This window comes from Labrus bergylta, chromosome 5 (genome assembly GCF_963930695.1).
Source record: "Labrus bergylta chromosome 5, fLabBer1.1, whole genome shotgun sequence".
Taxonomy (NCBI): domain Eukaryota; kingdom Metazoa; phylum Chordata; class Actinopteri; order Labriformes; family Labridae; genus Labrus; species Labrus bergylta.
In genome coordinates, this window is record NC_089199.1 from 8,453,380 (window position 1) to 8,479,182 (window position 25,803).

General features: G+C 38.7%; 1 protein-coding gene across 1 annotated transcript; it reads right to left on the bottom strand.

Moving 5' to 3' along the window:
- Positions 1-1,204: 1,204 nt before the first annotated feature.
- On the bottom strand, positions 1,205-25,673 carry shmt2 (serine hydroxymethyltransferase 2 (mitochondrial)). Its single transcript, XM_020636749.3, has 12 exons — positions 25,531-25,673; positions 17,194-17,385; positions 13,530-13,609; positions 12,184-12,384; positions 11,909-11,990; positions 9,675-9,797; positions 7,490-7,629; positions 7,033-7,195; positions 6,431-6,530; positions 5,023-5,178; positions 3,347-3,454; positions 1,205-2,928 (listed from the first exon to the last, which is right to left on the bottom strand). The coding sequence occupies exons 1-12, from the start codon at positions 25,561-25,563 to the stop codon at positions 2,801-2,803; spliced, it is 1,506 nt and encodes a 501-aa protein (XP_020492405.1). The 5' UTR covers positions 25,564-25,673; the 3' UTR covers positions 1,205-2,800.
- Between the last annotated feature and the right edge of the window lie 130 nt (positions 25,674-25,803).

The following is a 25,803-nucleotide window of genomic DNA, read 5'->3' on the forward strand; positions in this document are numbered from 1 at the left end:
TGAGGTAGCACACTACAACCAGAGCTGACAACCACTCCCCCTCACCATCCTTTTACAAGTGTGTAGGAGAGCTTGCCATGACCACAATACTTGTGAAAAATACAAAAAGCCCGCTCTAGAGACCGAATTTGTAAGTTGTAAGCTACTGTAGAGAAACATGGCAACCTCCTAATGAAAGGCTTCTGATATATCTAGAAGGTGTGTACAATGTATTGCTAAAATTTCAAGGCATTCATTTGAAAGTAGGTTCATATTTTTAACAATATAGCCCAATGGACTGTTACTATCAATCACTCTTGTAAAAAATGAAACAAAATATTTATGACTTAGGTAAAGGTAACACATTGACATGACTGGTCCTGAGCTAGAAAGGTTTAATGAATCTTGGCTCCAACCAAGCCACCACCCCCTCAGCACATTAGAGGGACAAGACCAAAATAAACAGGCAGAGCAAACAGGCAGAAGTTACTTCATTACAGTAGATGTAGCATAAAGCATTCAAACAGACACAGCTTTAATACAGCAGCTTTAGCATTGCTTCCATCACTTACTTGGTGCAGTAGTTATTGTTAGTTATTCCGAGCTTGTCAGAAAGGATATCCTTTGGGAAGAAATCTAATTAGTCCTACTTGAAACTAACTAAATAACATAGACTGCTTCCTTATAAATTGCCATGTTGAAAGCAGTGGTGGTAGGCTATTTTCATTAGAGTTTCAGATATTTTGAAGCCAGTTAAATTAGTGAGAATAGGGGCGGGGCATAAGGTATGTTTGGCACGCTTTATCAGAAAGGTGTGTTTGATTTATGTTACAGACAGGAGAGGGAAGTCATGTGTTCAATGAACGCTAGTACTGAACTCACTCACCTTATTTTACAGTGCTCTGCATAGACAAAAAAAATACAGAATACAATTCGGATAAGATGAGCAAAATGATATGAAATGGAAATTGTCAAGTCCCATTCAAATATTCTCTTTAGTTTACAAGGCTTAGGCCTTAATGTTCTTTGCTAGCTAGCCTCGGATTGTATCCATTGATTGATTCTTGTAATCAGTACTGTAGAATATCGAGTTGAATGTCAGATTTTCCTTAAAATGCAAATACAAATGAGCAAACAGACCAAAGTGGTAGTTATCTGTTTGATCCTTCCTTAAAACAAGAGAGTTCTTGTTGAAATGTAACATTCATATCAAACAAAACACAAATCATTTTGCATTACATCATATTTTATTAAGACTCAATTCATACTAATTCAATGTTAATCAATAAAAATGTTCTGTAAAACAAAGTAAGCTCAAACTTGTGCTGATGTTAAATGGCTGGTAATATATCTGAAGAGACAACAGGTAGGCATGGATAGTTTTAAGAACACTGAATGTAATAAAACAAACTGGATACTTTTTTTTTGGCAAAGTCTAGACCTCTAGTTAACAGCATGTTGTGATAAGTAGATTTGATATGATTTGGTTCCCGTCAGAAGCTGTGTTTAGTGAAAAGTTAGAAAGAAACCACAGCATTTCGCACACCCTTTGTCAATGGAGCCATAAAACAAACAGAAACTTTACTTTGACACTGATGCAGTGACAATGAAAACAGTTCTAGTCTGTGTACCATATGGAAAACTAAACAATCTGAAAAGGTTTTAACAAATTAAGCTGCTTTACAGTTCCCATCACCATGAACAAATTAACAACACTCAAATCAATTCGGGCACATCAGCTTATAGTGAGACCTTCAGATTTATGTGACATGATGACAGACACAATAGTTCACTCTTTTTAAATAACATACAGAAAAGTAAATACTTTGCAAACTCTTTAACATTTTTTTAATAGTCCAGGCTGAGGTTTCTGTTAATTAATTTGGTTATCTGTCTTAACGAAATACCAAGCAATTAAAAACTGACATCTGTGGAAAAAAGATCGTCCATTCATAACAGCGTAAACCGAAAACACCATTCAAAAATAGATTTATACACAAGGCGAACCAATTTATTCTAATGCAATCTAAGAAAAAAATACTCTTTCAGTTCTTACTTGTTAGAGGGGATTTACTGACTAGTTTGCAGTGTTGCTTTACTAGACTAAATTGAACCATGAGGTGTTACAATGATTTAGTCCAGCACCCGGTACAATCTGACATGGACCCTGCCACTAGAGACAAGCTGCAGAAAACTCTCCTCAGTTAAAGGGCTTAGAATGATACACCCGACAACATTTTGAGTTCATTTCTCATTTAAAAAAAAAAGACATCCAAGGTGGAATATGTTTTCACCTCGTAAACACCTTTGTGTACCTAGTTTTAAGGACAAGAGAAAGTGTATGTGTATCTAAAAATCTACATGTAACATTAATTAAGACAGTTTACAGCATTAAGACTCATCTGTGTAGCGTACGAGAATATCTGTTTAGACACTAATCAAGTCACAGAGTGTGATAATAAGAGCAGTTGGTCGTCGTTGTCTGATGAACTGACATGTTGGTACAGAAATGGTGTTAAGACAACTGAAGACGACCTACAATAGAAAAAAAAATAGTTTCTTCAGCTCTAAAAAAAACCTGTCAAATTTGATTGTTTATTCACCTCAAAGTGGAGGCCATGTTTTTACAAGAATATATTGATGAATGAGTGCAAAGGTATAAAAAGATTGGGTTTCCCAGATTTTAGTGGAAAAAGGAAAGTTTTGTGTCTTCAACCACATTTCACTGCAATGATATTTCCCCCCTCTCCGTGCATGCTTCTTGCCAGCCAGCTTTCTGCCACCTGGCTGCTAAGCCCCCCCTGACTCTTTATTGGCTTTCCTAATGGTCGTGGAAGCCTGGCATGGGGAAGGGCCTGGCAAAAGCTTCAACGCGATGCCGCAGGTCGGCAATGCGAGCCACTGTCTCTGGGTCCTGAAGAAGGAAGTTCTTGAAGTCCTGAAGCTTCCCTGGGGAAGACAACGGAGAAGAGAAGGGGATGCTTTAACTTTCCTTATTCATGTTCCTTGTTTTTTGGGCTTTTTTTTAGCCTTTATTTTGACAGGACCGGTATAGAGATGAGAGTATAGACCTGGTGGATGACATGCACCAAACAGCATAAGGATCAGGACTTGAACCTGTGACCAGTGCGAAGGGGATTGAGCTCCACTGAGCTATACCGACAACCTGATTAGCTTGGTTTTTGTTTTCTCTCATGTTTCAGTATCTAACAATTTAACATTCCTACAATCCAATTATGTAACATACATCATGTTGTTTATTTTTTGTCTTTTATTTAATACACATTATTAAAGTACAGTTTAAAAATATTAAACAAAAAAGGTGAGGCACAACTTATTTTTATACCCATCTCCCTTCTTATAGTACCTGTCTTTTTCTTTACGTCCAAGGCGATCTTGAAGCCCTCATCCATGAACTCCACAACTTTCACAAAGTCACCTTCTTTGAACTGTCTGGAGGTCAGGGCAGGGGCACCTGGGACAGCAAGAAACAAAACAAAATGTAAACATGCAGTTTAGACGAACCAGGTGAGGAAATGTTTTTATGAAAGTAGCTTATAGAAAGTCAATAAAGATTTAATATTGAGTAGTTTAGTATTGGAACATTAATCTGTCAGTAGCTGCTAGATGTTTACATCAACATTTTAATTTCCCACCCAGCTAATGACTGATAATTACCTGTTTTCATTTTTACAGGTCCAACTGTCTAATCATTTTTTTTTCCTATTAGGGGGCATATGGTCTTTGGAAGAAAAGAGAAAACACACCCTGCAGCTTTTTGACATTTCAGTAATGAATCTACACAGCTGTGTCATAACTACATCAATGCTTATGGGTCACTAAGGTGTAGTTCAAATCTCACCATATTCATAAACAATTTAAAAGAAAATGAATGCAATACTCGGTTGTGTAGATGAAGTAGTACCTTGCCTTAAGACAATGCTAAATGTGGCAGAGGAGATGTGGAGCTTGTGAACTTCCTGAGAGATGATTAAAAAGCCAAACAAGCTTAATTAATCATGATGTGCTGAGTGCTTGTGGCTTAACTAGTAGCTGACTAATTTCCATATGCAGAGCTACATTTGGAAAAGCTAGTAAAAACCAATTAAGTGAAGAGCATGTGGTGTTTTTTAATGTTCTGATCATGCTCGCAATAATTAGGACAAGACCTTGTCTCAGCCAGGTTATATGTCATGTAATTAGGGCTGAATGATATATTGTTTTACTATTGAAATAGCGACGTGCGCATGTGCAGTAGTCACATTGCAGGAGGTGTGATGCGAAGTATTCAACCACAGGACGTCATGCTGCCACTTCCCTGCTGTTTGATACAAACTGAAACCACCAGTTCACTCGTTTTTCACAACTTATACACAAATACTTATAACAATAAAAGTCTGACATCCCCTTCAGTGATCTCAGAACTGACCGTTGTGCATGCAGTCTTTTTTTCTCCTGCATGTAGAGAGTAGACATAAAGAAGACGCTGCTGCTGTCACAGACACACAGGCATGACGCTTGAGGCAGACGCTCATTAACAGGATTTGAAATGTACCATATATCTGCTTGTTAATGCTGTGGCCGTATTTATGGACCGTTAACAGAGCGGATGTGCAGCTGATTGTTTACTTTTAGCAGCTACACCTGAAGCACACACTGAAGTGTTTTGTGAGTCAGAGGCAGCACAAGATGGTGAGCTTTCATTCCATCAGAAGATCCAATCAGTGTGCTCGTCATGCAAACTAAACATGACTTTGAACATCGTTAAAATGGTTGATGACATACAAGTAACACAATAAAGTTTATGAAGAAACGTGTCGCTCCACATGTTGTCTCTACTTTCAGAGGGCTGCAACCAGTGTGTGAGCAGGAGGAGATTTAGATTGGAAATCAGAAAATGACTTCAATAAAAAGTTTGATTGTTTTACCTAAATTTAAAAAAAATAATATTTTTTATCTCCAAAATTGCAGAAACAAAAAATATTGCATTGTCAGTTTTTACTATGAATGTGTAGCCCAACATGAAATGTAAAGTTTCCTCACCCAGCCGGAGGCCACCAGGAGTCAGGGCACTCTTGTCCCCGGGGCAGGTGTTCTTATTGGCAGTGATAGACACGAGCTCCAGCACCCTCTCCGCACGAGCCCCGTCAATGCCCTTAGGCCGGAGGTCCACCAGGACCAGGTGGTTATCCGTCCCCCCTAAAAGATTCAGCATAAGTTTAACTTCTAAAGAAAAGGAAACGTCTTTACAGCTTTTACTCAGACTCAACTTTTCAACATGATGAGGTCACCTTACTATATGTATGCAGTTACTGTAAGGGCCAATTAAGTGTCAGGCCTCTAATCCTTCCTATCTTCATCTTTCTAGTACATTTGTCCACGTTTATCAGAACAACAGCTTCATGTTACTCTGCGACACTTTTACATTCTTAATCACTTTATTTAAGGAGACAAAAGTACAATGTACTGATGTGGATTTAAACTGCAGGAAAACACGTTTAAGACACCATAAAAAGGCCAGAGCAAAAAACAGGCAGCATCATGCTTAAAACCATCGACCATAGGATTGTCTTTGGATAAGCATGTCATAAAACTCTTCTTCAAACATCCAGAAATATCCCTATGAAACACTGACTTAACAAATGGAATTATTTGTTCTGATCAAACTGTGCTCATGTCTAGTTGCTTGACCCATTTAATCAGCTAGGGCAGCTTTTATAACAGAAAGACCTTTACAATTGCACCAAAAACTACATCCTCCCAAATCATTTCTATCAAATCCTCTTTGAGCAGATTCACTAAGTGAAAGTTGTAACCTTCATAGGTTTTAGCACAACTGTTGTGGAAGACTGCATTTGTTTATAAAAAAGACAATTTAGTGTAAATTACTTCTCTCAAAAGTTACATACTTGAGACCGTCAAATTTAATAGTATAATAATCCTAATTGATTAGATAGTACATAGAGTGTGAAAATACAATACAGCCACTTTCGTCTTTATTTATTTCTTTGAGACTGTCTATAACAGGATTGAAAAAAGAAAGCATGCACACTGTGCAGTGTAAGCACAGGAAAAGTTCATGTTTTTAGGGTATCAATTGAAGGCTATACATCATAAAAGAGCTGAGGCCAGAAAATGTAATGCAGTACAAGACTCAAACATCTGCTCACAACCAGAAAGTGACCACTTTAATCTTGTTTTTTTATTTTCTTGACTGACAGGACAGTCACACTGACATTAGGCTATTTGCACATCATGAATTTAAATGCTTTTCTGCTTTTATTCTGTTGCGCAATTTGCATTTTGTGACAGGACGTTTCTCTTCATTGACTGTGTGGCCGTGTGGTGTGATGTGTTTTTTTTTTTTCCATTGTTTTTTTCCCCAGCCGTTTGCTGAGCCAGCATCTTACAGAGAATCAAAAGAAGATTGCTTAAATATAAGTTTGATTACCTGATACCAGGGTGTAGCCTTTGCTGAGGAGAGCTGTAGCCATGGATTTAGAGTTTTTAAGTACTTGGTTGATATATTCCTTGAACATGGGAGACTGGGCCTGGACATACAAACAAACGCATATTAAAGATAGAAAGGTTGAGTGATATAAATTTACTTAAGTCAGAGTACGTGTCTTAAAAAGTAATTATCAAGACACCATAGAACCACATATTTTTTATGTATTTGTCTAACTGAAGAGTCTGCATCCAGTGAGAAAGGTTTTTAATACTTTCAACTTATAACTTTAACAATTTCCTTGAAAGGAAAAACATTATTTGGTCCAGTGTTGACCGCTGATGGACAAAGTACAGTAAGAGTCACAGCAGATATTCTTCTTCTATTGTGCAGATGAGACATTTCATTCCATGCAACACAATGAGAAGTGTCCTACAGTATTTAGAATATTCCCCCAGAGAGCATACAGCAGCCTGTGCTAGAGCATCTCAGCAGTAAGATTCTGTTTCACTGTTAAATTTGATCACCTTATTTGGAAATCAAAAACCAGAGTAATAAAGTGTTACATCATTGCAAATACAATGTGTGTTGTGTACTGTCCTGACCTGTCTCAGTGCCACAGCCACACCGGCGATGGCGTGGTTATGAGGTCCACCCTGCAGGGAGGGGAAGACAGAGAAGTTGACCTTGTCCTCCAGGTCGTACATGACTTCCTTGCCCTTCTTGTCCACTGAACGAACACCTTTGCGGTAAAAGATGAGGCCAGCCCTGGACAGGAAAGAAATAATTGGCATACAAAGTTTTTATTGACCATTTTTATATAAAAACCCAGATAGATTCCAGTCTTGGTAATTGAGTTTTCCCCTCAAGTGTCCCCACAACACCACAAAATACAACTTCCACTTAAATATGACAAATAATTTCCATGACACTGAAAAGGTCTGTGATAAAGAGAATTTAAAATGCTTTGCCACGAGGATGCCTCTTAGGATGCTCTTCAGCGCAATACAGAAAAGTGAAGTGCTACTATTGAGACTGTATTAAAATCTCTCATGTTCTTACCTGGCTCCTCTCAGGGATTTGTGTGTGGTGGAGGTAACCAGGTCAGCATATTCAAAGGGAGAGGGGACAGCTTTTCCTGCCACCAGACCACTGATATGGGCCATATCAGCAAGCAAGTAGGCCTTAATGTCTGTGCAGAGCTAAGAGTAAAAACAGGACAGAATGAATATAAACAACATTTATAATTGTATTTATTTCCATTGGGGGAGAGCACTTGATGTAAAATTATATTAAACTTGAATTTGCTGTCGTATGGGTTTAAGATTGAAAATACTGACATCTCTCTGTGATATCTGTGAAATGAAGTGCAGTCATCGCTTATTATAGTGTGACATGTACTGGGAAAGATGTTTATGTGCTGTTTTCAGCTTAATTTGAATACTTAAATCCATGCAGGACAAACAGTGTAGGAATGATAGTCCTCTTCTTCTTTCAGGTCAAAGAGTTATTAGTTAAAGCTGGAATAAAAGTTTGATCAAGTGATTATAGATTTGTTTGCAAAACCAATGCACTCAAACTCATGTCATCAGTCTTCAGGATACTTGTTATGTACTTCTCACTTGTTTCAGTGAGTTACTGCCAACAGGTCAATTACCAATTAAGTATTTTGTTAGGATGGGGTGGGGTCCTAAACAGCAAACTCAGTATGGATACACTCAAACTCCCATTAGACTGAAAGTCAAAACTGAGACATAGACTCAAGTTTCAGTGTTGTGTTGCGCAACCCAGGGAGAAGGTCTACACTGTCTAAAGACATCACCTTACTTTGTTTGCATACATGTACCCTCAATATAGAGAGTGTTCTTAACGTTAGTATAAAGACAATATGCATGTTTAACCTGCCACATCAGTGACCATACTGTGTAGTGTAATCTGTGCCACAGTGCTGTGAATATAAATAAATGTGAGATCAAATACCGGTAAGTGAGATATAATCTCTTGGTGCTCATATTAACATTTTCCCCTAGAGTTAAGATTTGATGAGTACCTCTACATTTGTTAGCAGTATCTTCACTTTCAGAGGTTAGATATTTCAGAACAGAGCTGTTGTTATTAAACTCTTAGACTGTCTACAGAGGCGTGTTACACTGCAGTGTAATTCAATAAATCCTCTGTTTCTAGCCAGCATTTATTGAAAAAGCACAAACAAAAAATAGCTTGCTAACATTCAAATGAGCTGCTGGCGAATGATCAGAGCAGTAAGCAATCTTTTTAGTGCTCCAATTAATATGCATTATCATGACAATACCCCTTCCTCTCATATCTAAACTGGATCAGCACATGTTTATTAGATTAAAAGCCAGGATAGATGGCAGGGTTACTGGAGGGAGTAAAGAACACAACAGGGTGATCTGCGCTAGCTGATGAACAGCGATAGTGAAACAGATTTCAGATAGAAAAAAAGAAACATGCTCCAATCTAGGTAACATAACAGTGAAATTCTGAAGAGGAGCCTGGGCCAGCAGATTTTGCCATAAAACAGTGAACAGTTCTGTAGAGACATGCCAGGGGGAAAAGATGGCCCCACTTCAGGCCTAGTGGCTAAGTAGTTATGGTGCTTAATAAAATCACAGCTCTGTAATGGTGGGACACTCCATCTGATGGTGTAAGCTAAAGTGGAGCTCTGCAACAAAGGGAGGCAGTCATGGAGTGAATGAAGTGAACCAGCGGGTGGGTATAACAAAACAGAAAAAGGGGCCTCTTGTGCACTGTCAAAGAGAGCAGTGAAGTGTTCTGTTAAAAGTTGCTGCTGTGTACTAGTGAGTCAGTATGTTTAGTTTGTTTGAGTGGACAAGGGAGGAAGAAAGCATCTGTGTCATTGAGTGCAAGTGTGAAAGACCCTAGAAAACCAGTTTGAGTTGGAAACGCTTAAGTTCAAAAGGGAATGTTGGGTATTTAAAGCAAAAAGATCTCCGACAGGGGAAAAAAAATCAGATCTGGTCAGGAGTGATCCTGGCTAGGTCTTACTTATCACCAAGGGAAACAGGTGCGTGTGACAGTTCAGTGGAAAAGGTTGAATTAGGTTTTGAATTAGAGAAGGAAAGTGTTCTGACCTTCCTAATGCATGAGCAGAAAACAAACAGGTAGCAGGAGAGGAAGAGTGAAACACACACACACACACAGACAGAAAGAGAGATGGGATGAAAGCTCAGTGAGTTGTGAACACAGAGAGTTTTTCATGCACCTTCTTGATGCGGGCGTAGTCAATGAGGCGGGCATAGGCGCTGGTGCCAGCGATGATGAGCTTGGGTCGGAACAGCTTGGCCGTCATTTCCATCTGGTCGTAGTCTATGAGTCCTGTTGCGGTCTGCAAGGAGACGGAGAGGGAGACAAATTGAACAGAGTAGAAAGAGGTAGAGGAGGAGGAGGAGGAGGAGGAGGAGGAGGAGGAGGAGGAGGAGAAAAGTGGAGAATGAATAAATGAGAATATAAGAGGGAGAGTCAGGGTCAGGGGGAGGGGAACAAGGAACATGAAAGAATGAAAAAAAAGTTGTTAGATATCTTGAGGATCAAGAGCAAACATATCAACACGGAAGAGAGATGTTTTTTCCATTTGAAAATCATTTGATGCCGCTGCATTTGAGGTACTCCAGCTACCTTAAAAGGAGAAGGAATTTATCTAAGAGAGGTGTTTGAACATATAATCTCAAGGAAGAAGATTGAGAAATTGCACTAATGCACCCTACTTATCCTAATTCAACCTTTCTGAGATCTACTCAACTGGTGAAGAGGCTCAACAGATGAGAGGTTAGTGTCAAGACTTTCCTGCTCTTTACAATGAGATGAGCCATTTCATAAACATGTTGAACAATCCATTGGGTAGGGGGGGATGTACTTCAGAGACATGGGAAATGGAGTCGGGAAATGGAGTCAGACTGGGCCTGCAAAATGACCAGTGTGTTTTTGAGCCTGATTCTCCATGTTTAGCTTTCTACTCCTCCTGCAAGCATCAGAGGGGCGAAACAACAGGGGGAGGAGAAAGAGAGTAGGATAGAGCAGAATAACAAAGTGAGGGACGGAAAGGATGGGAGAATAAGCAGGAGACATTGAGGAAAAAGGAGAGAAGAAAGGAGGATGGAGAGCTTTATTTAGACAACCTGATAATCTCCCATCTCCAGAGCACATCTATGGATGCCCCCTCACTCCATCAAGCTGCTCATTGTGAAGACAGAGCCAGTGGTGCTGGCCAGCCTGTCGATTTCCCATTATCTCTCTCGCAGAGGGGTCCTGCCTGCCCATACATCAGCAGGTCTGGACATGCAGACGCTCATGGCTATCCATCAGCCGCTTCCAAAAGTACCACATGACTATGACCCCAGAAATGAAATACTGCACACCAAAAACTGATGCACTGATTATATCTACATGCTAACTTAAATACATGCTTGTTGAATCTGAGTGAGGGGCCCGTGTAGCACATATCTCAATTCTGGTGGAAAACATTTTATGGGTTATACTTTGCTAATTTTACTGTATGGTTGCATTGAGAGTAACAAGGTCCCTCTCTTTTTTGAGTTGCAAACTGAATCCCTAACCACAAACACTTTGTCATCCTTTGGGGTTTCACAATAGAAAACAGGATTTCTCACAATGCCTCAGATATTCTTTTTCATTTCATTAAAAATTATAACATCAGATTTATAGTGTGATATATATATGTTTATGTTAATGTCATGCACCATGTTATGGCCTGTTCAAATGGGATTACTGAACTGTAATTAAACAGTTTTTAAGTACAGATTCATTGATATAAATTACAGTTATAAAAACTCAGCGTATAAAAATGTCCAGTGTGTTTCTATACCAATTCTTCACTGACAGGATTATAAATAAATTCATTTATTGTACAGACCGATACATTTTTGGCCCTGTGGTACAGCTACAAACTAGTATTCATATTTTTATTTTATTGACTTTTAAAGTAAATTCAGTTTAAAAGGGAGGTACAAAATGCTCTGTAAAAAAATGCTGTACAATATGTAAATATTGTCTTTAGATAATGGCAGGATTTCTTTACAGTTTTGGAGTGGAACGCAATTCTTTGTATCAGACATATGGAGACTGCAGACCTTACACACCAGCATTGCAACTGAACTGGTCCATGTGGTTATCAGTTTTAGATATCAACTTTGTGAGAAACTTATGTACATCTCTGAACATGTTATTATTGGAGTCCTTTCATCTGACATTGCAATATCACATCATAGATACCATATTTTAGATATTTGTAAGTATGACTACACTTCCATCTGCTTAACTGTTTTTTTTTTTTTATAACAATACATGTTCTAACATCTGTTGTCCCATTTCAACAGATTTTACTGTTGAAACTGCTTCTCACCATGACACAAAAAGCTAGCACTAGCAGGAGAGGACAGTCCATAACTTGTTAGTTGATATCAGATGCTCTCTACTTACATTTAGTTTGTAGGGCATGGACTCAAAATAGATTGAGGTCGCTGAGATCCTCTTCACATCAGACATGTAGCCATGGGTCAGACTGAGGTGACAAAAAGCAAAATATAAACAGACTTAAAAACAGCCTTTTCAGTTAAAGAAATGTGCAGGAAAAACTCATCACACGAGTGTTGACCGATATGTAACTGGGTTGGCTTGAAAAAGTGTTAGGAGAAGAGAAGATAAGTGACAGGTTGAGGAATAAGAATAGAAAGAAAGCAGCAGTGATTACTGACTGTCCTCCATCGGGCAGGTCCAGGCCCATGATGCGGTCGTGGGGGTTCAGCACAGCGGTGTAGACGGCAAAGTTAGCGGGGGAACCAGAGTACGGCTGGACATTGACTCCCCACAGAGCAGGGTCCAGGTCGAAGGCCTCAAGGGCTCGCTTCTGACACAGGAGCTCGATTTGGTCGACCACTTCGGCTCCACCATAGTATCTGAGGGCAGGGTAAGAGAAACACAGCATAAGGTAATTTGCTAGAAGACACAAAATTACAACAGTAAAATGTCAGTCACCAGAGTTGGAGCTGAGTGACATTTTAACACCTCTGAAATTGGGAACAATTTTGTTTGCAAATAGTTGCTTTGTCAATGTTCAGCAGTTAGAGAAAAAATATGTTCATTTGGAGTTCTGTCTGTTTACTCTTAAATACTTAATTTTCTTCACCATCAAACCCCTAAGGAAAATAGTTGACTGTTTGGTTGCTAAATGTTCTGCTATGTTCACAAGCTGTGGGTTTTTGATGGAAACATATACCAGCTGTGGCTGAAAATGAAACAGGATTAAGAGTGAGCCAAATCCATAAAAAGTCATTTAAAAGTAATTTAAAGTGACTACTTACATGTTGTCACATTCTCATTTGACACATTTTTTAAAACTTTAAGTTATAGCTGCTTTACAATAATTTAATATCAGCAATGCATTTATAAATCATAGCTATGCAACAAAGATCCCTGTTGATCAAAAAATGAAGAGTAATCAAGACAAATGTGAACTGGAAACTACTGCAGCAGGTCTGGGACATCTCAGGTGAAAACGCTCAACAAACCTTTTCAGCGTAATTACAGATGAAGGAGCAACAGATGGCCTCTGAACAAACCACTCATTGAATGAGATCACCCTTTTGTTTCATTACATTAAAGTGTAAAACAGCTGATGAGTAGGATGAAGGGGGGGGGAATAGCACATTCAGTTGGAGGGAGATTTATAGTAGGCTTGTATTCCAGGAATCAAAAGGATCAAATGAGAAACATGTAAAACATGTCAGCTCTGTTCGCTGCAGATAACTGTGAATTATCCAAGGGAAATAACAGAAATAGGGAAACTGAACACAGTAAATGTTCAACTGTTAGCCTTTGCACTAAATTCTTCCAGTGTTTCTCCTCAGGCAACTTCTTCTGAAAGGCAGAGCTGTGTGATTGTTTGCCGTGCGGTTGGCATCTACTATCAGAGGGCAGACAGGATAACGCCAGACAAATCTTTGAGTGTCTACAGTATGTGTGCATCTGTGTAACAAATATCCTACAGCAGTGAATATCAGCAGAGTTAATAAGCTGGGTGGGACTGAATAAACACCCTCACCTTCTCCCTGGGTAGCCTTCAGAGTATTTGTTGTTTAGACAGGAACCCTGAGCCTCCAGAGCTGCTCGACTGCAGAAATTCTGTGGTGAGAACACACACACACACACACACACAGACACACACACATACACACAGACACACACACACACACACACACAAACACACACACACACAAACACACACACACCCTTGGATCAATGGCTCGAGTGGACAGAAGGGACAAGGATCGCAAATTAAAGTCTGTTAAGTGATAGTGAGAAATCCCCCCCTCCAGCTAAAGGCAATCATTACAGTATTGAACCTCTGGACTTCCATAGACTAACACTCTGCACTTCACAATGCTGATTGCCTCACTGCTGGAAGATACAAGATAATGCAAGAAACTTTTCTGCACATCCTTGGAAAAATAGGTGTGGCTTTTTTTTGTTTGCAAAACATTTTTGGAAGTAAACTTTGCTGCAAAATTGTACTTTTATCCCCCAAAGTTCTCTTTCTTGTCATGTATGTGGCCTTTTTTCTCCTAATGAATTACAATCCTACTCTGGGATTTCTACTACAGTTGCCTCAACTGCATGAATAATCAGTGAGTTTATCAATCTTTTTTTATCAAGCCTACAAATAAACTCTGCTTGACTACTAGTACATAACTACTATTACTCAAACTGAGAAACTGACAACACTCATAAGGAAGTTTATCACAATGATGATCCAGTAATAAGGTTGGACAGAAAAACCCCACAGTTCTCCACTCTCTTCTTTAGTGGTGTGTGTGTGTGTGTGTGCGCTTATGCTAATGATTCACCTAGAAGCCAAAAAGAGATCAAAAATAACAGCTCTCTGCTGCGTATGTCATGCAGAAGATTAGTGAATATAGTAGAAAATGAAATGTATTTACGTCTCATGGTCTTTAAGTGAGAGGAGCAGCGTCTGTATGTTTGTTGAATTATGTAGAAAACATGTTTATCATTCAAGGAATGCCTCCCTAAGCTGTAGAGTGATGTGCCTTGCTGAGAGTACGGTGGGGAGGAGGCAGGATGAAGATATCAGCTTTATCTCGCACTAGAGCGGTCAGGCTTTGTGTAGAGAGGGGGCCGATATACTCCACTGAACAACTACTGTGGTGAAGAAAAACAGGAGAGGACAGAAAGAGCAGAACAAGATAAAACCCTGTCTGCTCTTTTGGATAGTGAAGATTTTTTGAAGGAGGAGAAACAAATGAGAAGATGCACAATATCAGGTTCAAAATAAAGAGATGACACACTATTTTAACCCTTTTTTTTTCTTTAAACACATGAATTGATATATAGTATTTTATTTGAATGAAAGTGACAAAATGCAAAACAAAGCAGGTCCGTTTTGAAATGTTTTAGCTAGTAATCATCTTGTAATGAATGTCATCGTTACATATTTTTCTATCTTGTTTGTTTCTGTCACAGTTTATTGTTTCCTCTGGGTACCCAAAATGCTGCCACTAGTGGTACATGCATTGGATCACAAATCTCATGGTTTGGATTGGATCCGGGGGTTTTTTCGGGATCGGCAAAAAAAAAAAAAAAAAAAAGAAGCTAGTTATAATTTACCTATTCTACTCCTTAGCTATCCATGACTCAAATTGTGAATTTTAACAGCACTTTAAAATGCATTTTGATAAAGTGACACATCCTCCTTTTCTTCACTATATACTCATTGTTACAATTCAGTTCGAAAAAGCTGAACTCTTTTTTATTTAAATGCTATATATGTGCTATGTATATTTGTGTATGCTGATGTAAGCCTAGCGTTTAATCGTATTTGTGTCATTGAGCTGGTATTTACAATATCTCTATTATTATGAGTTTAAAACTTAAATGGTAAGTGGACATTTTTTGCTTCACCCTCCATCAGGGACATCAACTTAAACACAAAAGAAAAATATTTCTGTGAATAACGTTATCTGTAACCTACAGAAGTCTTTGTTGTCTTTTTTTGAGACCTTTTTTTCCTGTATGAGCTTTGACAGGGTTGAACACATAACATACACACGCCATTCACTTAGTGGATGTGTGAGTATAACATAACAAACTGGGAGCATTAGTTAGGAACTATATCTTTAGTTTTTGGAGCAAAAAGTTTACAGCTTACAAGATGCAGTTAACAGCAGCAGTGTAAAACACACTGTAACATTACTAACATTTAGTTTTTGATTGATGTTACATGACACAGCTACAAGATAGCTGCATGATGAATACAGACCAGATGTGTCTTAGTGCATGTATAGGCCACGAAGATGTACATATAAAATACTGGATTCTTTTCACTGGGACTCTGCACAGGGTTTTAGCAGCAGTACATCTTTTTAAACCATAGTGATACCTTACATTTTCTACCAATCCTCCTCACGTTCCACCGGACAGTGAGAGGTTATACAAACGGACCACAGATCAGCTGTGATCTTCTTAAAAGAGGCGAGGGCATCTCTCATGGTCTAGGTAGTGCTACATCTAAACAAGAAATATTGTCATGTTTTAATATCACAAGAGACACCCCTAGTAAACACTGAACTGTTATTGCTTACAGAAACTATATCCTGCTGTGACCATTTTAATAATTAAAAGCCAAGTGTGAATCACTTTGTATAAATTTGCTCTTCAAAATTACAACACTTGTCAGAGTTCATATCTCTTTCAACATTTGTATGTTGAAGCCAGAAAGTCCGGTATCTTGGCCTAGCAGAAAGGTAACATAAAACACATCAAATGTGCTGCTATACAATGCAACATGCATAGCAAACATGCAAAAGCAGGATGATTTAGGAAAGAAATAAGTAGTTAATAAATCCATATTTTCAGGTTATGAATTTAGAATGCAAACCTTTAATCACTTGTTGTAATGCCTGCTGTACATTGTGTCTTTATCTACACAGGGGGGCCCTGATCAACTCTTCTAATACCTTTTCTGTCAATGCTAGTAGCAGTAAAAATAAAAAACAAAAAACATAGAAAAGACTCCATGAAGCAAGCAGGTCTATTCATTCTTCCAATTTGTCAGAAGACTAATCAGAGGTGATGAGGCATTCTTATCTCCCTGCACTGCCAACATACAGGGGACATGCTGCCAGCTCCTCCAGGCATTGAGTAAGTGTTTCAACTGGCTTTCTTTAGAAATGAGTCAAAAGGCGTGAAATATATAACTGTACTGAAGATAGCAATGATTTTCTTTTTCCATCACAATACCTTAAGAATGAAAAGTCTTCTTCCCGTTACTTCAAAGTAACAGCCAGCACGTCTCAATGCATCAGGATGTTAAAGTTTGTTTTCTAAATAATCATGGACTATTAACTAAAAACATCTTGAGTTTATTTTTCTCTTTCACTGAGCTGTACACAAAAGCTATCCTGGCATTTCAGATAAGTTTATCACTGGACTTAAGAGCTGAAGGTGATAAACTGTTAAGTAGACATGAAATAGGCTACAGTGTTCAGCCATATAACATGAATTGTGATCAACTTTGACAGTTTATTTGGGTGCTTTCTTCCCTTAGACCTCTATTTTTATATTTAACGTTTCAATGAACACCCTTACTAGGCCAATGAGTGACCAGGGAGTGTTCAATAAAAAAGCCACATCGTAAAACACAAAGTCAAAAAATAAAAAAACATCTTTTGTATCTGTGAAATATGTTTTACCTCTGAAGCAATGAGCTCCAATCCACGGCACTGCCTGTCCTTCTCCTTTAGCAGCAGATCCCACATCTCAGGGTCGTCCTGAGCCAGACTCTCTTGGCCTGTCCATGGTCGATCTTCATCCACTGCACGGGTAGCAGCATGGGACTGCTGTCCACGTACACTGAGACGAACTGGGGCTCGCTGGCACAATGGCTGTGGGCAGAAGAGAAGTGGCAAAGATGATGAGACATCGTGAGAAAATGGTTCACTTCAACACAACGTCACTGCAGAAAACTCTGTCAGAGGTTGTGGAGATAGTTAGGGGAGTGAAAGGCAGGGAAACTATCGATACACAATATATGGCCCACGATAAAAATAACATCACGATACAACAAATATTTAATCAATTATATATTGCAAGACAATTATATACGCAATACCATGATAATTGTTTAACAGAAGAATATTAAATGCCAGTTAAACGTAAAGTGAAGGTAATAATTTACTACTAAATGGAGTCAATTTCACCTCTTACTGTGCTTCTTCTCCTACCTCTGATATTATTCTGCCAATGTTATCCCATTGTTTTCTTTTCCTTATCTTTGGCCGATTAACTTCAGTTCACATTACCCTTATTCAAGTCATAAGCACCACCATGAGGAGTTATGAAGTAATGAGATGGTGAGTCAAACTGCCAGTGAAAACTTTAGTTTTGTTTCTAAAATCATAATTAAAATATTGATATTTGGCACAAGCAATTTGATAATTGTATCACACCAGTTAGGGCCTTACAGACATTTTTTCCACCCCTAATTTTTATTACTACCAAGTTTTAGCAATGTAATCAAAACTGCAACATCACGCATCAAATAACAATACAGAGAGTGTCAAGTTGTGTGGCAGCTAAATCAATATTTTCTTTCTATGAGGTTGTATAAAGGGGGGCTAACTTTAAGCACATGTATCATTTTTTGAGTAAAAAAATGTCAGTACTGTAGAGAAAGAAACAAACATATCTTCATAATGTATTTGATTATTTTACATATTTGTGGCAGCACTCAGAAGATTTCTCCTATATAAATTAGGAGACATTGCAGGGCTCTTTCTACAGTCCAAGGGTTAGCCTGGTATAATTAAAAACTGGCGTGTTTGCATGATATCAATAATCAGCATGGTTGTTCAAAAATGCGTCAATCAGCACTTCTACAAACTGAGGGACTGACTTTTACAGCCTCAGTGTACCAAAGGAGGCATGTAGAGAAACGATTCAGCACTTCCTGCTTATCTAATCTGGACTGGAGCTGGTGAGGTCTCCTGCTGCAATGCCTGATCATGTGAGTGTATGGAGTCTACACAATTTTCTGTCTTTTTTTTTTCTAGTTTAAACAAGTATCCTATAGCTCAGCCAACTGGGTTTTTTCCAAGTCAATGGTTCTCGAAAAATGTTTGGAATAATTTACCAACTTTGAGATAAATATTTCAATCAATCAAATACACACTGAGCAGTACAAAATCTTTCAGGCAAAAAAAACGGTTATATAAAAAAAATACAAGAGTTGTGCAGTCAGTATCTGATTTACTTAACAACAATCTTGTAACTTCTCTAGAAAATTGAATTTTTAGCATTATTTATTGCTTATCTGTCATGAATCAATTGTAATGGCTTACTAGCTTCAATCACTCACTACTCTTTGCTTGCACTTTGGATGTTGATATGTGATGTGTGTGGTTTGTTTTTGTGCTGTGCAGTAATACATGTGAGCTGTGTGCGCACTGATGCTTTTTAACATAACTTAAGTTCCTAACGGATAAATAAAGTTATGTGAATTGAATAAAGCACAAAGCCTAGGGGGATTTCATACAACTATTCAAATGTCTGTATTTTATAGGCATTTTAACTTTGTTTTTGTAAAAAGTTTCACAAATAAGAATGATTGTTTTTGATTCGTCTGATATTCTGTTGGCTTGGGGCAGAGGTGAATAATTTAGCAGACAAACATGTCCTTGTACATGATAGTGATTGTTGCGTCAGTTGAATGATAACAGCAGTAAAAGAATGCACTGAAAAGGGAATATTACATTTAAAATATGGTTTATCAAACATATATTTTGTATTCAGAGTTTTATAGTGTTACTGTTGTAGTTATCATATTGTTGTATACGTGACAGATTATTTTACCATCAAAATTATTGTTTAGCTGTGCAAACAAAACATGATTTGAGATTATAATATATATAAACACTTGTCATCAAACGACTTCCTTGTATTTGAGCACTATGTTGGATAACACTGAGGTAAAAAAATAAAATAAAAAATCCTTTACAGGTTGATTACACTCATAACAAATGTGGTCTCTCCCATCATTTAATCAACAATATGATGATGACTCTGTGTTGAGATCAATCCCACCACTGCCTACCTATAGTTATCATTTGTACAGGTGTGCTGGGGTGTGAGGGACAACCTCCCTTTTAATAGCATCATTAAAAAGCAATTAACACAATACTTAGAACTGGTTGAGGACACCCACATGAAATAAATGCAATTTACGCCATCTCCATGTGGTGTAGAAAAGATTTTGGCTCTTAATCTTTTGTTGTATATTTATTGCACTGTAAATCTAGCAACAATACCAACTCTGTACTTTTTGACACATTGTAAGACAAACTTTAAACGATTTTAACAATGGACGTAAATACCAGTAATAAAAACGGTTCAACTGGGGAATCTTCTTAACAATGCCAAAATAGTCTTAAAATGCAACATCCATAGTAAAAAAAAACTAAATGACAGTTAAAGAGAAGTCTATATCCTGGGGAAACAGCCTACAGATAGTTTATCTACTCCATCGTTGGCCCACCCTCTCTACTCCGCCTCTTCATCTGCTCCCTGGGGTGGCAAGAGGGGACAGGGGTGCATACTAGGGGAGGCGTTTGGCACATTAATAACGGATTTCTAACAGACTCTACTCTGACCCTCTGTCACCGATGGCAGTGGAGATTGTGGAAAAGAGGATAGGGCCCCCCCTCTGGGTTCTGGAGGAGATGAAGGCCTGGGGAGACAGGTTGGGCTGCCTCTGAGGACACGTTTCACGCAGAGAAATCACACGGGTCATTAAATCTTGACGGGAACTGTCCTTTGCTGTCTGCAATTCTGCTGGGACACACCAGTGCCAGGGAAAGCAGTGGCAGAAGAACCACCACAAGCCAAGACTGCTGTGGTTATAGCGCTACTGACGACTCCAAAACAGACAAGGGTGCCTATTCCCCCTCCTCTTGCTCCTCCTTCTCTTCCTCACCTTCACCTTTATCCTTGCTTTCCTTTTTCCATCCTCATCCTGTCACAGTCATGTCAACCTTTGTGACATAATGGCTAACATGCTCAGAATAGTAGCACACAAGTCTCATTTTATTAGTCTGTATGTTATGGACAATATCATTACCATGTTGTCCAAACAAGGACATCACAGGCTTAACATAAAATTCACAGGTGGGTCCCTGTGGTCCCCTGCTCCGCTTTCCTGCCTCATTTGTCAGCATTGATCATTAAGGGAGATTAATTAATAAACACAAGGTAAACTGATCCAAGAAAGTTAGAGCCAAGATACAAGCACCAAATATGTCACAGCAGGACTATTTTTAGGCGACAGATGACGCTGTTGTTTGAAGGTGAACTTGATGAAAACCCTGCTGTGAGAAAAAGGGGCGGATGGGCCACATCAACACGCGCACAAAATAATGGCAGAGTCACAGATGCACTGGATCTGCGTGACAATGATAAGGTAAATGTTGGCAGTTTACCTTTCCCGTCAAACATCTGTGTCCAAAGACCAAGAGCACAGAAGAACAAAGGGGAAGAAAAAAAATCATTTCATTAATCCTTGTTCTGTATTATTTTTGCCCATTTCCTGCAGCAGCTCCTGAGGCGAGTCAATTTTACAGATGACTGCTGTCCATCAGTAGCTGTACCAAACAACAATCAACCCAGTAACAGAAGAAAACAGAGGGGACTAAGAAGAGGTACTGCAGAAAAAACAGATACATAAGGTTAGAGAGAAGAAGTGTCAACAGGGCAGTAGCATCCTTCAGTCTGACACACAGTTGCCTCTTTCCCTGTCACTGACTAATAGCAGGGCTGTCCGTTACAAATTGCCCTGTGATTCTGTCTGGATAACACTAGACTGAGAAATCTGGATGGGGTGAAGAGGCGTGAAGGGACGGATGGAAGCAGAGTCCAGAGCAACTCCACTGTATTCGGGTCAAAGGGTTGTCAGAGTGACAATCATAGACTTAAGCAATGACTGCAACAAAGCCCATCTTCAAGAGGTGTAGGCAGTGGAATGATACATTTATGTTGAAATCTTTCCACACCAGCACTTGTGATCAAGATGGTGATAGTGAAAAAAGTCTAAGCTGGGCTTTCTGATGCCACAAGGCATCCATGTGCAAGCTGTGTGGACTGGGTCTGAGTATTGGTAATGACCTCACGATAGTGGTGGGCGATATAACGATGTTGATCGTGAAGGATTTTAACGTGCTGACGATCTGCCAAAGCAGAGAGATCGTAGAACCGGGCTAATGTGTTTATTCTATCATGCTGCAGTTTATGCTCCGACACAGACTCGTCTCGCCCCCTCCTTTTTTGCTCCGCAGCGGTGAAAACGAAACTTAAAAGTAAAGTCCGCAAAAACAACTCCATCCCGGTTATTTGCAACTGTTCTGATATTTTTTCAAACTAACACACCGTGAGCAACAGTTAACTTATCTGCATAGTTTGCACAGTTAAGTTTACATATCAGATAGCGACACAAGAAAACAATTAACGAGCTGGAGAGACGTTCACAGTCTGCAGAGAGTCAGACAGAGTGGAGCTCAGACAGTCAGTGATGAGAGATATAACCCCGGTGTTTAAAATGTTGCTGTCGGTGTTTTCTGCTCTGTCTCGGTTTCTGAAAGTTACTATCAAGCTTCTCCACCCGAAGCTCACCTGTGGGTGAATCCCTGAATTTATAGGGATTATGCTAAACGACGTTACATGTTGTGTGCAGCAGCAGGCAGGTGAGAGTGAGTAACCATGGTGACTGTCTGTCTGTCAATCAACGATGTCCCGCCCCCTCTATGAATTAAACTGCTCTGTCAGTAAAACTTACTTTAATCATGTGTCACAGAATGAACACATTCTGTATTATGTTTGATTATATATAAACTAAACTAAAGTTAGTCCAATGATGTCATAAAAAACAACAAAGGCTGCAGAGCCGATATGAAGCTATAGCTGTAGGAATTCTGCAGGGCTAAATAGAACAGAAACACAAGAACTCAAAGTCTCGTAGCCCTAACCCATGTTTTTAAATGAATGCATCACTGTGTGAAAATGTTCCTGATGTACACAAAAAGAGGAAAACCTTCAAATTGTGCATAAATATTGATCAAATTAAGGGAAAGACATTTCTGGTGCTAAAGATGTTCTGGGTGAGAGACCTCCAGACCTCCTACAAAGATGTTTTTCAAATAGATTAAACTTGTCTGCACAGTTTTTGTGCATTTAAAAACATTATACAGGGAAATAAGTTTGGTTGAACTGGACAGTAACTTACAAATTAGTCTAAAGATCAGTATGAAAAACATTGTGATAAAATCATGATCGTGATTGTGCAAAAAAAAAAATCGTGATATGATACTTTTCCCATATCGCCCACCTCTACCTCACGATATAGGTAGGTACCACAATTCATGGGTTAGGATAAATGCTTTGCAATACTTTAAAAGTGGTGATGAGAACAAAAGTGGTGCTGAGAACAAAGCTTTGCTGCGTTAATGAGATTTTTCAATTTATTAGAACATGAGGGTTTTTAAACTTCAAAATGAAACTAGTATAGGTAAACCATATTTGGTTACCCCAGCCACAAAAACATAAGCCCTGCTTTTTTGGCAGTTATGTGTATGTGCATTCCGGTGTTCCTGCAGCCATCCTCAAACGGACACTCAAGGAACTGCAGGATTTTGCACTTCTCCATTGGGTTAGGGTAACCCAATGGTAACCCAAGACCAGAGGTTGTTGGTTGTTGTTGTTCACACATGCATCTCATAGTTTGAGACTATCCCTGTTGGGCAAGATGGGGTTTGAGGGGTCTCCTGAGGCAAGAAATTACTGAAAAAGAACCATGTGAAAGTGGCTGACAAAGCAATAGAGTCCACTATACAATGTTATAATTAGAATATTTAGCTTTATATCAAATGGTACGTGTAGTTTGACAGAATCCCAACATCAAAAAAGGGAAGATCATACTGTAGAACAAAAACGTAATGAATCATCCTCATAACATGCAGAGAGATTGCAGGTCGTGCACCGATTGCATGGGATGAATGTCAACACCTCCTCCAACCCGCTAGAGGGGAATTTTCCTGATTTCAACCTGCTGCTTTCTCCTATCAGCTAATTTAGACTTTCTGAGGAAAAAGTACAAGGGGGCTGGCAGGAGAAACTCCATATAAAGTCAGAGTGAAAAATTTTGTTGTTTGCGTTCAAGCATGCAGCTCACTCCAAAAACTTCAGGAGTTTTTCAGGAGTTTTGTGCAAGTGTGAACAAGGCTTCGCTCATACAGGTCCTGTGCAGTCACAGCATGGCTTAACCCAAAGAAAGATGGAGTCATGTGAGTTGCTTAATAGGTCAATGAAGATGCACACTTACACAATTACCCGATTAGAACCAATTGGAACCACATGCATGCATGTGAACCAGTCCGTACAGTATTAAAGTTCAAACAAACCGACAGTGACTTCTAAAACTAGGTCTGAATACATGCCACACAATTTTGGCACATACTTGCAATAGCCTAGTTGTTTCTGAACTACTGCATGAAAGTCACATCATCTTAAAAGTGGGTCACTTCATTAAGTTCAAAATTAGTCTATTAATATCCTTCAATCATGTTTTTTTCTCCCCCACACCTCCATCACTCTGATGTCTCTTCTATTTGAACAACATGTTTGATAAAAGACTGTCAAATTTTAAAACTTTAAGTGAACTAACTCGTCAATTAGATCACTGGCTGACCAATTTGTCTCAAAAACGTGAATCAAGAGAGCTTCAGTTACTACAGAAAAATCAGGAAATTAAAATTCCCTGTGAAATGTGAGGTTGTTACTTACAGTGATGTTCCTCATTTATATATATTTTTCCATTATTAAATAAGTTTTTTTTTTAACACTTTTAGTGACTCTTTTAATTTGACAATCAATGTTGTGTACTAATGATTAACAAACCTACTATGGAAGACATAAGTGTTATGTTACCCTAATTTTGTTTGAAGTTGTATACAGATGAGTTAATTATGTTCATTGTGGTCACTGCTAATTGTAATACAATTAGTATGTTTTACACTAAAAATTGTTTTAAAAAAAATTACATTTAAGCTTTACCATTTGTTTAAGGCAAGCTTATTTATAACGCACATTTCAGCAACAAGAAAATTCTGCTTAAAATGTGTGCTGCTTAACATTTGTTTAAATGAAGTGTACCTCATAAACTGAGTAGTAAGTGTGCATGTATGACATTTGATGACTATCTAGTTTAGTACAACATAAAGATAGGATTAGAATCATATCAGGACAGTAACATTTGCCCATACAGCTCTCCCAGAGTAATAAATAATCCAACTTTCAACTGTCTGCTATACACACTTATATGTTACATTGTTATCTCAAATCAAGAGGTTAATATTTGCTTGGACCTTCAGCCTCATTTTGTACTTTGAACGTTATTGGGGGCTGGACCCCTACCTAGTACATAAATCATTGTATAATACTTTTGTTGACTTTTAACTTGACTTTTACCCCTGTGTGTTCAAAACAATGAGTGTAGTGCCGAATAACTATAAAATAGTTTAACAAAATTACAAACATTTATTTCATCATACTGTATTCATATAAAGTAGAGATTTAGCTGAATAGGGGTGGATAGAGGAGCATGTTGACTCGTGTTATTTCCTGCACTCCTCCACATGATGAAACTGAGCAGTCGCTGTTGCATCATTACGTGGACACAGGAGCAGCTATGTAACATTGGCAGCTAGCCAGCTAGCTTATTAGCTAACAAACAGACATTAGGATTTCAAAATACATTATAGACAGGACAGAAAATCCCATAAACTGAGAAATAAACTCTTATTAAGTGAAAACTGCACATTTTACGAAAGCCGAGGGCAACTTTAATTTCCCACGCGACTATACATTGGTTGTGGGCAACACTGGCGTTAAGCTAGCTCACAGTTCCCCCTGTACAATAAACGCCAGGTAAATCACGCAAATCATGACAGAATATGTGACACAAAAACTGCGCTTTATCATAAACTTACCCGTGTGAGTTGTCTGAAAGCGAAGGAAAGCATGTTTCCAGTTGTCAGGCCAGAGGGAGAAGCAGCACAGCCAGGCGACACACACTGCTGCCAGGCTCCGAAAAGGCTGTTTGAAGTTGATGGAAACGGCTGGTTACGTGAAACCCACCGCAAGGGTTGATGGGAATTGTAGTCAGATGTGAGGAATGTTCGCAAGCCGCTGATTCCCAAATTACATTACAACTTTATTAGTAAATCAATAACTCGTGCTCCCAGGGTAACTGAATCTATTAC